This window comes from Schistocerca cancellata, chromosome 2 (assembly GCF_023864275.1).
Source record: "Schistocerca cancellata isolate TAMUIC-IGC-003103 chromosome 2, iqSchCanc2.1, whole genome shotgun sequence".
Taxonomy (NCBI): domain Eukaryota; kingdom Metazoa; phylum Arthropoda; class Insecta; order Orthoptera; family Acrididae; genus Schistocerca; species Schistocerca cancellata.
In genome coordinates this window covers 632,782,549-632,797,342 of record NC_064627.1, presented here as the reverse complement: position 1 = coordinate 632,797,342, position 14,794 = coordinate 632,782,549, and the positions used below count along the sequence as shown (strand labels likewise).

The 14,794-nt window shown below is 43.6% G+C and overlaps 1 protein-coding gene across 1 annotated transcript in view; it reads right to left on the bottom strand.

The window, feature by feature from the left end:
* LOC126162298 (juvenile hormone esterase-like) overlaps window positions 1-14,794 on the bottom strand; it is an 85,264-nt gene that overhangs the window by 7,750 nt on the left and 62,720 nt on the right. The window contains exon 7 of the mRNA XM_049918717.1: window positions 12,923-13,095. Within this exon, the coding sequence (XP_049774674.1) occupies window positions 12,923-13,095 (173 nt within the window). The remainder of the gene's footprint in view (window positions 1-12,922; window positions 13,096-14,794) is intronic.

Below are 14,794 nucleotides of genomic sequence, written 5' to 3'. Positions count from 1 at the left end.
GCTCATGAAGACAGGCAACCCGGTGAACAGATTTGCAAACCTCTCTGCATTGCGGCTTCTCGTAGCTGTGATATGAATGAATTGCACGTATGTATAAGGAGCGCTCAAAAAGTTTCGTTTTGACGGCGTTGTTGCGACGTACATGTAACGTAGCGCGACTCCGATATAGGCGTGTAAGCACCGCCATGGAGGCATGGGATTAGTGAGGCATTCGTGTCTTTCCGACGTGCGTGCGGTAAATGTGGAAACGTCAACTTTGGCGACGTTATTACCAAATGCGTCCCAGCGTGATCAACACGCAGTTACTCTTTTCTTGGGTGCCGAAGGACAAACATCGTTAGGCATCCATCGCAAAATGAAGAATGTATATGACGCAGCATGTCTGTCGGAAGCCACCGTTGTGGAATGTTACGCCAAGGGCTGGTGCTGTTTCATGGTAACTAACATCTCCATATCGCAAATGTCGTAAAGCAGAAGTTAAGCTCACTGAAGTGAGAGACTCTCGAGCACGTGCCCTAGAGTCCTGATTACGCCTCCTCCCGACATGAGATGATCAACTTTAATCCCTTAAAGAAGACGTATGTAGGCTCGACGATTCGTGGATTCCTTTCGGGGAGTGCGGTAGTCAGGTACGGACTTCTTCACGCAGGTAGGCAGGTACGGACTTCTTCACGCAGCAGGAGACGGTGTTTTACCAAACGGGAATCTTCCATCTGGTGCGTCGTGGAATGTTTGCCTCAATGCTCACGACTATTTGGCCTGACTGGCATACAAGTCCTGGACTGAAAGGCCTTCGAACAGAAATGATTTAACCACCCCTTAGTCGCATCAAAATCGGTGTACGTACTGAGCACCTGTATTCTGTAGTAAAAGCCTTGAGAGAAGCCCTATCAGCTGTTATTTTCCCTATATCTAGTAATTTTTGCAAATTTGTCTTCTAAATGAAAACTTTACAACATACGAGCTGACAAACCCGGCATTACCTGGGTATTCTTTTTGTCAATTTCCTATTAGAAACTAAAACAAAAAATGTGTTGTGTTTCTGGTGTAATATCAAAAAATTTCTTTCACTTGTATTCGTGAAAACACCTTTACAATTATGAAACAGACTTACAAAAAATAAGTATAATATACACATGTATAAGTACAGTAACCCGGACAGTTTCTGCACACTGGTCGCAGATGCTTCATGGGTCTACATTGCGATTTTGTAAACGTGCCTATGGGCACGCCTCTTTATAGCTCTAAATATGGCTATCTTCTTCGCCTGCAGCTGTTCGCTCTTAACAGTTGACAGCTGTCAAGAACGCTGTCAGCCGTCAGGGATCTAATTACGCTGACTCGACAGCTGGTTGTCTTAGTACTAAAGAATAAATGTAAATGCATGATGCATCAGTTTTCATGCATCTCAGTGTTTATGACGACATATCTCTTGAACTACGTGTCATAAAATAATAAATCTGTCATAAAATAATATATCTGTGCAGGTACATAAGAGGCATATGAGGATACTGTCTGCAAAATAAATTGCTAGTCGAGATAGTAGCAAAGAAATAATAAATTTAAACGTCGTGGATGATGCGGCAGTTTTTCAAGTTTTTCAGTGCTGATGACGTCTTATCCCGAGATCTGTGTGTCCTACAACGATATAATTTTGTAGATACATTCAGCGGAGTACGAGAATACTGTCTGTAAAATGTCTCGTGAGTAGGGTTAGTAGCAACGAAGTAAGAGGTTTAACCGTCATGCAGAATGCGGTATTTTTTTATGCGCCTCGCTGCTTATGACGTCATATCTTCTGAAACATGCGGTATGACATAATTTAATAGGTGCATTTAGTGGAATATGTGAATAGCGTCTTCGAAGTTTATTGCGAGTAGAGGTAGTAGGACAGAAGTAATAAATTTAAACGTCATACACGTTGCGCCAGTTTTTCAGGCATCTCGTTGTATACGTCATACCTCCTGTGCTACACTACTGGCCATTAAAATTGCTACACCGCGAAGATGACGTGCTACAGACGAGAAATTTAACCGATAGGAAGAAGATGCTGTATATGCTAATGATTAATTTTTCACAGCATTCACACGAGGTTGGCGCCGGTGGCGACACCTACAACGTGCTGCATGGGGAAAGTTTCCAACCGATTTCTCATACGCAAACAGCAGTTGACCGGCGTTGCCTGTTGAAACGTTGTTGTAATGCCTCGTGTAAAGAGGAGTAATGTGTATCATCACGTTTCCGACTTTGATAAAGGTCGGATTGTAGCCTATCGCGATTGCGGTTTATCGCATCGCGACATTGCAGCTCGCGTTGGTCGAGATCCAATGACTGTTAGCAGAATATGGAATCGGTGGGTTCAGGAGGGTAATACGGAACGTCGTGCTGGATCCCAACGACCTCGTATTAGTAGCAGTCGAGATGACAGGCATCTCATCCGCATGGCTGTAACGGATCGTGCAGCCACGTCTCGATCCCTGGGTCAACAGATGGGGACGTTTGCAAGACAACAACCATATGCACGAACAGTTCGACGACGTTTGCAGCAGCCTGAGCCATCAGATGGGAGAACATTGCTGCGGTTGCCCTTGACGCTGCATCACAGACAGGAGCGCCTGCGATGGTGTACTCAACGACGAACCTGGGTGCACGAATGGCAAAACGTCATCTTTTCGGATGAATCCAGGTTCTGTTTAAGCATCATGATGGTCGCATCCGTGTCTGGCGACATCGTGGTGAACGCACATTGGAAGCGTGTATTCGTCATCGCCATACTGGCGTATCACTCGGCGTGATGGTATGGGAAGCCATTGGTTACACGTCTCCGTCACATCTTGTTCGCACTAACGTCACTTTGAACAGTGGACGTTACGTTTCAGATGTGTTACTACCCGCGGCTCTACACTTCATTCTATCCCTGCGAAACCCTACATTTCAGCAGGATAATGAACGACCGCATATTGCAGGTACTGTACGGGCCTTTCTGGATACGGGAAATGTTCGACTGCTGCCCTGACCAACACATTCTCCAGATCCCTCTTCAATTGAAAACGTCTGGTCAATGGTGGCCGAGCAACTAGCTTGTCACAATACGCCAGTCACTACTCTTGATGAACTGTGGTATCGTGTTGAAGCTGCATGGGCAGCTGTACCTGTACACGCCATCCAAGCTGTTTGACTCAGTACCCAGCCGCATCAAGGGCGTTATTACTGCCAGAGGTACTGATTTCTCAGGATCTATGCACCCATATTGCGTGAAAATGTAATCACATGTCAGTTCTAGTATAACATATTTGTCCAATGAATACCCGTTTATCATCTGCATTTCTTCTTGTTGTAGCAATTTTAATGGCCAGTAGTGTATAATACGTAGGTGGTTCTTGCCCCCATAGCAGTTCTTGACACAAAGGATTGTGTATACCAAGACTGGTTGAAATCGGTCCAGTGGTTTAGTGGTACATACACTCCTGGAAATTGAAATAAGAACACCGTGAATTCATTGTCCCAGGAAGGGGAAACTTTATTGACACATTTCTGGGGTCAGATACATCACATGATCACACTGACAGAACCACAGGCACATAGACACGGGCAACAGAGCATGCACAATGTCGGCACTAGTACAGTGTATATCCACCTTTCGCAGCAATGCAGGCTGCTATTCTCCCATGGAGACGATCGTAGAGATGCTGGATGTAGTCCTGTGGAACGGCTTGCCATGCCATTTCCACCTGGCGCCTCAGTTGAACCAGCGTTCGTGCTGGACGTGCAGACCACGTGAGACGACGCTTCATCCAGTCCCAAACATGCTCAATGGGGGACAGATCCGGAGATCTTGCTGGCCAGGGTAGTTGACTTACACCTTCTAGAGCACGTTGGGTGGCACGGGATACATGCAGACGTGCATTGTCCTGTTGGAACAGCAAGTTCCCTTGCCGGTCTAGGAATGGTAGAACGATGGGTTCGATGACGGTTTGGATGTACCGTGCACTATTCAATGTCCCCTCGACGATCACCAGTGGTGTACGGCCAGTGTAGGAGATCGCTCCCCACACCATGATGCCGGGTGTTGGCCCTGTGTGCCTCGGTCGTATGCAGTCCTGATTGTGGCGCTCACCTGCACGGCGCCAAACACGCATACGACCATCATTGGCACCAAGGCAGAAGCGACTCTCATCGCTGAAGACGACACGTCTCCATTCGTCCCTCCATTCACGCCTGTCGCGACACCACTGGAGGCGGGCTGCACGATGTTGGGGCGTGAGCGGAAGACGGCCTAACGGTGTGCGGGACCGTAGCCCAGCTTCATGGAGACGGTTGCGAATGGTCCTCGCCGATACCCCAGGAGCAACAGTGTCCCTAATTTGCTGGGAAGTGGCGGTGCGGTCCCCTACGGCACTGCGTAGGATCCTACGGTCTTGGCGTGCATCCGTGCGTCGCTGCGGTCCGATCCCAGGTCGACGGGCACGTGCACCTTCCGCCGACCACTGGCGACAACATCGATGTACTGTGGAGACCTCACGCCCCACGTGTTGAGCAATTCGGCGGTACGTCCACCCGGCCTCCCGCATGCCCACTATACGCCATCGCTCAAAGTCCGTCAACTGCACATACGGTTCACGTCCACGCTGTCGCGGAATGCTACCAGTGTTAAAGACTGCGATGGAGCTCCGTATGCCACGGCAAACTGGCTGACACTGACGGCGCGGCGGTGCACAAATGCTGCGCAGCTAGCGCCATTCGACGGCCAACACCGCGGTTCCTGGTGTGTCCGCTGTGCCGTGCGTGTGATCATTGCTTGTACAGCCCTCTCGCAGTGTCCGGAGCAAGTATGGTGGGTCTGACACACCGGTGTCAATGTGTTCTTTTTTCCATTTCCAGGAGTGTATATACATACCTACATACGCAGGTACATACACTGATGACGCAAAACATTATAACCACTGCCCATCGCGACGTTAGATGGCGCCTGGTGGTATTGTGGTTACGTGACGAAGTAACAAAAGTATGTAAGACTGAAATATGTCAGCGGAACAGGCACGAAAATCCAGTGAGATAACCTACATTGACAACGGGCAGATTATTATTACGCAGAGCCTTTAAATGATTATCTTGTAACAAACGAAGCTTGTGGAATGTTCAGCTGCTACTGTCGTGAGCATCTACGGAAAGAGTTAAAAGAACGGTGAAACCACCACTACGCTCTCAGTGGTTTGACGTCCACCACTCTTCACGGAACGTGGGGTTCGGAGTATTGCTTGCTCTGTTGCATCTCTGCCGAACGGGCACGAAGCTTTTGCACGCTCAAGTGTTTCGGAGCACACGTTTCATCGTACATTGTTGAACGTGGAACTGCGCTGAAGACTACCCATACGTGTTCCAATGTTGACCCTACGACATTGTCAGTTACAACTGCTGCGGGCACGGAGTCATCGGGATTCGACGGTCGATCAATGGAAACACTTCGAATATCCGGGTTAATCACAGTTTCTACACTAGATTGATCGTCGTCTCCACAAACGCCGTCATCGAGGTCAGCAATGGCTCGAAACGAGTAGCGCGCCATGGACGCAGCCTGGGGGAAGCAGTATTATGCTGTGTGCTTGCGTGGTATCTATGATGGTAATCGAAGCCACGCTGATAGCTGCGGATTTTGATGTGTTCCCCGACAGCTACGTCATCTTTCGGCAGTGTAATTGTCCATGCCTCGGAGTCGTAACCGTGATACAGTGGTTTTAGTGGCATTATGGTGAACTCACAGTGATGTCTAGGCTACAGAATTCACCTGATGTAAATGCTATGGAGACGTTATCGGGTGCCATTATCGAGTACGTAAATCAGTGGCCCGTTATTTATGCGAATTGCATAATCTGTGTCTAGACATCTAATGCCACATATTTCCACCATCCTACCAACTAACTGTCGGATCGCTGACATGCAAGGGTTGTAGTACAGGGTGCATCAAAAAGAATCATCCAACTTGGCACGTCTATATTTCTGAAACAAATAAACACATACAATGAATTTTGTTTTCTGATGAACGGGAAACTAAAAAAAAAAACTTTTTTCATACTTTTTCATAGGCGTTCAGTATGCCCCAATTGAGATGCACGGCATATGTCAATGCGGTATTGAAATTACAGAATTCCACACATTGTAGTTTGTCAGTTTCACGAAGAGCTTGCAGTAGTTGGAATTTGTACGGTTTCACGTGTAAACGTCGTCGTAACACACGCCAGGCGGACATTGAGGTCATATTGAGCTGTCGAGCTGCACGACGAACGGATTTATGCCGACTCTCTGTGAAACGATGGCGGATGCTTTCGACGTATGTGTCATATACTCGGGTACGGCCCGGCGACTTGCCTTTACACAAACAACCTGTTTCTGGGAATTATTGCTGCCATCGTCTAATCCCTGTGCTGTAGGAGGATACAAACTATACATAGTACGAAAGTCACGCTGAACAGTTTTTACTGACCCGCACTGCACAAAGCGTAGAACACAAACGCTTTCTTTTGTCCCTACTACGTTGTTCACGCACATATCTCAAATAAAATAATAGTTATGATTTTTTTTTAAATTGGATGATTCTTTTTGATACACCTTGTATCTGCGACTTCAGTGTAATATACGCTGTCAGTGTTGCGTATTGTAGACCGGACAGTGTCAACACAATTTGCAGGCAGCAGTGCTTTAAGTGATACGTCATGATATTTTTTGTTTAGGTATGTAGGTCACTAAGGTAGTTGTGTTATTTAAATCGTTGAATAATATGTAACGGTGATCTTCCTCGAGTCTACTACGACAGTACTTAAGTATCTGAATGACAGACGTACATTATAAATGATATGGCTGCATAAAACTACGAGTTATGAGTAAGTACTTGAAAATCAGCCTATCGCTTGAAATACATAACTGTAATTATAATATAGCCAAGGTGGAAAACAGAATTTAATCCTCCTGTGAAGTCGCTAGCCCCCATCTCCGGGAGGGCACAAATTCTGAACGTTTACCTTTAGAACTCCAGATATTCCATCACCGTTTAGCTGCTGGACTTGAACCCGAGCACTGATTACGGAACCCTCGTTTGGCACGTGTAACAGACAGTATTTCTTTGTACCTTGTGTCATATAAAATTAATATTTTCTGTTAGATACTATCAACGTCTATGAGACATATACGTAAACAATCTTCTACGAAAGATTCGACTCCATTTCGATTATACAAGAGCAGTACATACTGGATAATGAGACACATAGTCTCTCCTGACGACTATACCAATGGTACAAAGCATATTTCAGGAGCGAGTTCTACCTTATGTCTGTAACGTGGTTTGTCGTCAACGTGTTTCACGTACAGTGGTAAGTATTATGAACAAACGGTGGGAATGGCAATGGGATCTCTCCATACTGCGATACCCTTTATACAGACTTTCAAGCAAACTGCATTAAACCCCGTGCACATCTCTCCCCCCCCCTCCCCCCACGCAGTTATTTGTGATACCGTGGACGATATTTCCGGAATTTGGCCACAAGGAGAAACAGAGGTCCTGTAATTTCCATCAGCATATAAGGCTTGTCATTACAAGTATACAGACACGTATTAGTGGACATTAATATGGAGTGTGTCCACCTTTCCCTTCTCGATGGCTCGAACTCTGCTGGGTTCCGCGCACCGACCGTCGTAACGACCTGCGAAGACACAAGCACCTGGTACAATGCGGCCGCTTCCGTGTCTCAACCAACTCCCCCCAGACAGTAACCACGACTTTGCCTACTGACCACTATGCGGGAAGCTTCATTTCATGACAGTTTCTTCTTCAGCATTGCCGTACTCTTCTTTTTCTTCTTCTTCTTCTTCTTCTTCACTACATGTTGTTGTTGTTGTGGTCTTCAGTCCTGAGACTGGTTCGATGCAGCTCTCCACGCTACCCTATCCTGTGCAAGCTGCTTCATCTCCCAGTACTTACTGCAACCTAAATCCTTCTGAATCTGCTTAGTGTATTCATCTCTTGGTCTCCCTCTACGATTTTTACCCTCCACGCTGCCCTCGAATGCTTTGTGATCCCTTGATGCCTCAGAACATGTCCTACTAATCGGTCCCTTCATTTTGTCAAGTTGTGCCACAAACTCCTCCCCAGTTCTATTCAATTCTTCATCATTAGTTACTTCACTACATATATTAGGCAAATTACCTATTCCGGTACATACTTCTAATCCCACAAAGTAATCTGATTTCCTGAGCCTACATGCTAGTTTGTTGGCGTCCTGTCGCCCACTCTTACCTCCTTAGTAAGGGTTGCTCCTGCTACGGCTTTACAAAACTTCAGCTGCTTTCCTTTCCTGGCTATATTCTGCAAACCGTTAACGATAGTTCCACGTACGGGAGTAAATTTATTTCAGTTTTGGTCCCCATCATAGTTACATTCATAAGTGATGTTGCAATCTAGATATTTTCCCAAGATTTGATTATTGAAAAGTATTTTACATATTTTTCCTTGTATTCCCCAAAATTTCACCTCTTTCGTTTTATCTACAGACAATGGTGGGTCCTAAACGGATGTTACTTTTTGCGTCTTTCAGACCCTCATTTGAGTATCATCTTCCTTGTCTGCCATCATAGTTTGGTTGCTTCCGTATAAAATTAAATTTAGTCTAGTGTCGTGATTTAAACATTCAACATTTTATTCAACTTCCGTTTACCTATCACTCATATATGTGCATATTGAAGAATATCTGGAAATACAGCATTCTTGTCGAACCACTTTGTTTGTGTTCATTATCTTTGTGATTTTATTACCCACAATTATATCTATTTCGGTTTTTGAGTATAGGTTCTTAACAGCATTTGTGAGGTGAGATGTATAACTTCCTTCAGCCATTATATTCCATAGCATTTTTCTCTTGATATTGCCAAATGCCTTTTCAAAATCTATAAAAGAAAGACGGATTTCCTATACCGAGTTTTCGTAGGTTTTCTATAAGTTGTATTGTAAGCATAGTCAATAGTCGATCGTCTAAGACCTATCTGTTCTTCAGATATCAGTTTTGCCATAATATTTTTTAGTCTTACGTTCAGAATTTTGGCATATAATTTGTAGGCTGAATCCAGTAGGCCTATAGCGCTATACATACTACTCTTATTTTTATCACCTTTGTTAAAGGCAGATATTACTGTGGCCTTATTTCGCTAACACTGATTAAAAGTATAGAAATAGCCCCCATATTCCTACAGTTCCTATTAATGCTATTTAAAAAATGTGACTTCCCTATTTTAAAATGGATTACAAACAGTCTTGACCGCAATAAAACATTTATTGCACTGGTTAACAATTTTGGTCTGTGTGTGATCATACCCAAATCGTTAACACCATGATGGTAGGCTGTAAGAGTGAACGGATCAGGTGTTCTGAGTCCACCAACGATAACTGACCATCAAGGTATCAAGGGTCTTAGGACGGTCGCACGCTGACCGAAACCAGTAGCTATTGAAATAAATGTTTTATTGCCGTCGAGACTGTTTGTAATCAATTTTAGAGTCATTTTAGCCAGATTCCTGTTTATCCACGAGAAATGTTATCAGAAATACTTGACATTCCTATTGTTTGTAGCCTCCCGAGCTTCCGTCCTCTCAAATCAATATCTTTTGTACTATTCAGTTCACAATATCATCATGCCATAATTTTTTATGATAAGCTACCTGATCCCACCGCTTTATATTATTGACACATATATGCGGTACTTTTCTTGTCTAGTCAGTAATTTCATCACTTTATGGACCACAGTTCGTCTGCCAAGTAAATCGTGCTCTATATTACTAATAAAACGTTCCAGTGGTTCTGCTTGTGCTTTTCCAATTTATGTGTTTGCGTTGTTTCGGCAAAATACTTCTAGACAGTACTGCCTTTAATCTTTTAAATAAAACGTTCCAGTGGTTCTGCTTGTGCTTTTCCAATTTATGTGTTTGCGTTGTTTCGGCAAAATACTTCTAGACAGTACTGCCTTTAATCTTTTAAAAATTAGTAGTAATTACTTTAGGAAGAAAGACATACACAAATTTACTTGCTCACCAAGAGGATTTAGATCTATTACAAATTATGTAATAACAAATGAACGAGTTCCTGGACAGATTAGAGACACTAAGGTTTATCCAGGAGTGGGTTCTGAATCAAATCAGTTCTTATTGGCTTCAAAAACTGACGTCTATGCAAAATGAAGAAAACTAGAGAAACGAATTAAGCATCAAAAGGAAGAACAAGCTTCTCTGGTGTACCATTTATAAGACAGTAGCATAAGAGATCCCCACCAACATTAGTTTAGAATCTGCGGTGGCATTCATGATAATGTAACTTAACACTTACCGGAAGTAACAATAGAGGGAGGATGTTGCAGGACAGACTAGAACATGCGAAGCAGATTTTGGGTTTAGTACTTCAGGACAGACGAAGAGATTAACACTAGAGACAGGAGATACAGAAAATCTTCAAAAACACTATGATGTTGTTTAATCGAAAAGGACGGTTACGAGGGGACTTCAGAAAGTAACTTACGCATTAGGTCAAGTAACTTTTACTCAGTTCGGCACTTCACTTGACAACATAGCCACCAAGTACCTGTAACCGACGGTGGGAAAGTTCTTCAATCGTTTTGCTCCTCGACGATGGAGATACTCTCCTTCCTCATGGAGACATTTGAGAAACGCTGTGTTACGTTTGAAAATTTGCGACTGTTGCGAACTAGTTACTCGATTAGACTATCTGGTGGTTACCGTCTTTGGTCGATGTCGAAGGCCTGCCTTCCCGATAAGCGTCATCCAAGTCTTTGCGGACTTGGCCAAACAGCTGGAACCAGTTTAATATGACTGTATGTTACGTTGCATTTAGTCCATACACAGCCAGAATTTTACGGGGAATCTGTGTTCAATTAACACGTTCTGCTCACATTTTTCAAATTTCCAACTGTGGTGCAATTTCGCTCCCACACTGTAATTCATGTGTTGTCCGTACCGCAACAATACTGTGTCTACAGCAAACTCAGAGCATGTACTCACTCCTAAAAATGCGCCATTCTTGTTGCGAAAGCTGTTAGCGTGGGACGGCATATGTAACTTCCTTTCAGAAGTTCCCTCGTAGACACAAACGTAAGATATTTAAAATTGTAACCATATTTATTCGGTGAAAAAACTGTACATTCTAAATGTAAGAAAGTCTTCAGTTGAGAAAGGGGTGAGCGGAAGTAAAGAACAAATAATAAAATGAACATAATAGATGACGAGCATCCACTAGTTATGAAGAATGGAAATGGGAGTGCTATTTTTCACAAAGTGCCTTTTTCGGTGTTGTTCTGTCCTTGGTAACTGTTGCTTGTTCCTTGACTTCACCAGGTGACAAATCAAGTAGAGAGTCTTTCAAATATGCTTTAGTAGATGGTCTTTGAGCCAAAATATAGTTTCCTCTGATGTTCCAAAATTTTTAAAAAATATGGTAAGTGGTTTTCGCTCATTTCAGTTCTACCAGATAAAACCTAATGTTGTATTTCTATTCTAATGTTGTATCTCTGTACTTGTGTTGTCACGTACGTAACTTAGTGCCTCAATAGTAATGGCAAGTACAACAATAAATTTCTTTCTGCTTTTTTCTGATAAACTGCTGACATTTTTCAGAGTGTGTGTGCAAGATATAAGCTGATTATAACAAATAAAAAAAACAGCAACCAACCATGTTAACAATGCTATTTATTTACACAACCAGGGCCGTTAACAGTTGCAAACTGACAGTTTGTCGTTAGGCGATAGTTCACATTTATATTACAATTGTTGTTGTTTATGTTAGTCTTTGGGAAAAAAAACAGGCAGCTAACATAAGCAACAAGAAATGTAATGAAGGTAAACATGTTTGTTTGGAACAGGTAACGGCAATAAATGTGTAAATATGTGTTAATATCTTCTTTGGAAGAATCAGCTTGTAAAAACTTTCTTTAGTGGCGTTTCCTGGTGTGACACTTAGAATATTCTTAAAGAAGTGTATATTTTATACTTTCTCATAATTTTTTTCTCTGATGCGACGTGCAGCATAGTTCTGTGGCATAAATCTTCTTAATCTTTTGGGTACAAATCAGCCATGTACAAACAGAGAGAAACTGTTTTTACGTTTCTAGAATGAGATTTTCACTCTGCAGCGGAGTGTGCGCTGATATGAAACTTCCTGGAAGATTAAAACTTTGTGTCGGACCGAGACTCGAACTGGGGACCTTTGCCTTTCGCGGGCAAGTGCTCTACCAACTTTTTTTTTTTTTTTTTTTCGTTACTGATCGTTGTGTTTGCTCGTTGCGGACGTCGCAAGACATCCTGTTCAAGTTCGGTGGTTGATCCTTCCACTCAGTTTTTTATTACAGAGGCCAACTGGCTCTCTGACCGAACACGCTGAGCTACCGTGCTGGCATAATATGGAGTAGATTAGAAAAAATTAAACTTTTTACTCGAAGGAAGACTTGAACTAAGCTGCTCACACTAACCACGGGATCACGGCGCTGCTGGCTTAGCAATCTAAGCACGACTCACAGCCCCGCCTCACAGCTTTACTTCTGCCAGTACCTCGTCTCCTACCTTCCAAACTTAACAGGAACTCTCCAGCAAACCTTGCAGAACTTTGTTTTTACGTTGTCCTAATTGTTGTCAAATATGGCATTTAAGACGTTTTCGATTCCATTTTTTCATTGTATTAGGCTACAGCAGAACACTAGACTTGTGTGTTATTTCATTCAATAAAATTTTGTTAGAAAAATGTTGTTTATTTTCTCCAAATTTCACTCCAAAGTATTGAGTGTGTTTGGCTGTAATAAAATAAAACATACATTTATACATACACTAGTCTAAGAAAACAACAGAAGAAATTAACGATATTAATTAGCTTGTAACTTACATCAGCATACATTTCGACGGTTGAATCTTCCAGGGGCTGGTTTTCAAAGTAGAACCTCTTGATGTCTCGAGCGATGGTGATGCGTTCTTCCCTCTTAACGGGAATGCTAGCTGGCAACAGCCTCTGGAAGTTTGTGTTGAGCTCCCGCATAGCTCCCTTGTTCTCCGTCAGTTCTGGTGTAAGCAATTAAAAATTCTCTTGCACTGGACCTTATTAATCACAAGAATTAAGTAATCTTTCGGAGAGAGAGAGAGGAAATATATTTCGGAATAGTTCGGAGAGGTGGGAAGGTTACAGCTGGATTACATCGTTGACAGATAGAGGTTCCGGAATCATATATTTAATAGTAAACTATGTCTCGGAGCGTAATTTAGTAAAAAGAACAGTCACGTAAGTTGGATTACAAACATAGGTACAAGAATAGTAACTGCGTAGAACTACTTCAATCTGTCAACTAAAGAAGAAAATAGGGGAATACAGCAAAAGCCACTTACGATTGAAATAAATAGGATGTGCAGGAAATCCAAGATGAAGTAGCTGCGGAAAAATGTGATGAAAACGAAAAAAGAAATGATCGTCGGAAGAACTAACTTAGAATATGGAAATGTCAAAATAATCTTTAGTGAAATTAAAGTAAGGTTCAAAATGGTTCTAATCTCTATGGGACTTAACATCTTAGTTCATCAGTCCACTAGACTTAGAACTACTTAAACCTAACTGACCTATGGACATCACACACATCCATACCCGAGGCTGGATTCGAACCTGGGACCGTAGCAGCAGCGTGGTTCCGGACTGATGCACCTAGAACCGCTCGGCCACCACGGCCGGCTTAAAGTAAGGGCGGAAACATTGTGAGTGCAAGGGGAATTCCACTGCTAAACGCAAAGGTGAGAGTAGATAAGTTGAAGGAGTACACTGAGCAACAGGGAGCATTTGTTTGGTTGCGTGACTGGAGAAGAAATGTGAGTCGAGAAGGAAGATATGAGTTGGGGGGGGAACCCAGTATTGGAATATAACAGAGCTTTAACTGAAAGTTCCTGGCAGATTAAAACTGTGTGCCCGACCGAGACTCGAACTCGGGACCTTTGCCTTTCGCGGGCAAGTGCTCTACCATCTGTGTTACCGAAGCACGACTCACGCCCGGTACTCACAGCTTTACTTCTGCCAGTATCTCGTCACCTACCTTCCAAACTTTACAGAAGCTCTCCTGCGAACCTTGCAGAGCACTTGCCCGCGAAAGGCAAAGGTCACAAGTTCGAGTCTCGGTCCGGCACACAGTTTTAATCTGCCAGGAAGTTTCAGTATTCTAATTTTCATGACATTTTATGAGGAGTTTGTGAAAGTAGGGGCGCGCTGAGTGCAGTAGTAGTTACAGTAGCGGAGTGTGCGAAGTTTCGCAGGAGAGCTTCTGTAAAATTTTTGGAAGGTAGGAGACGAGATACTGGCAGAAGTAAAGCTGTGAGTACCGGGGGTGAGTCGTGCTTCGGTAGCTCAGATGGTAAAGCACTTGCCCGCGAAAGGCAAAGGTCCCGAGTTCGAGTCTTGGTCGGGCACAAAGTTTTAATCTGCCAGGAAGTTTCATATCAGCGCACACTCCGCTGCAGAGTGAAAATCTCATTCTGGAAATATCCCCCAGGCTGTGGCTAAGCCATGTCTCCGCTATATCCTTTCTTTCAGGAGTGCTAGTTCTGCAGGTTCACAGGAGAGCTTCTGTAAAGTTTGGAAGGTAGGAGACGAGATACTGGCAGAAGTAAAGCTGTGAGTACCGGGCGTGAGTCGTGCTTCGGTAGCTCAGATGGTAGAGCACTTGACGGCGAAAGGCAAAGGTCCCGAGTTCGAGTCTCGGTCGGCCGGCCGCGGTGGTCTAGC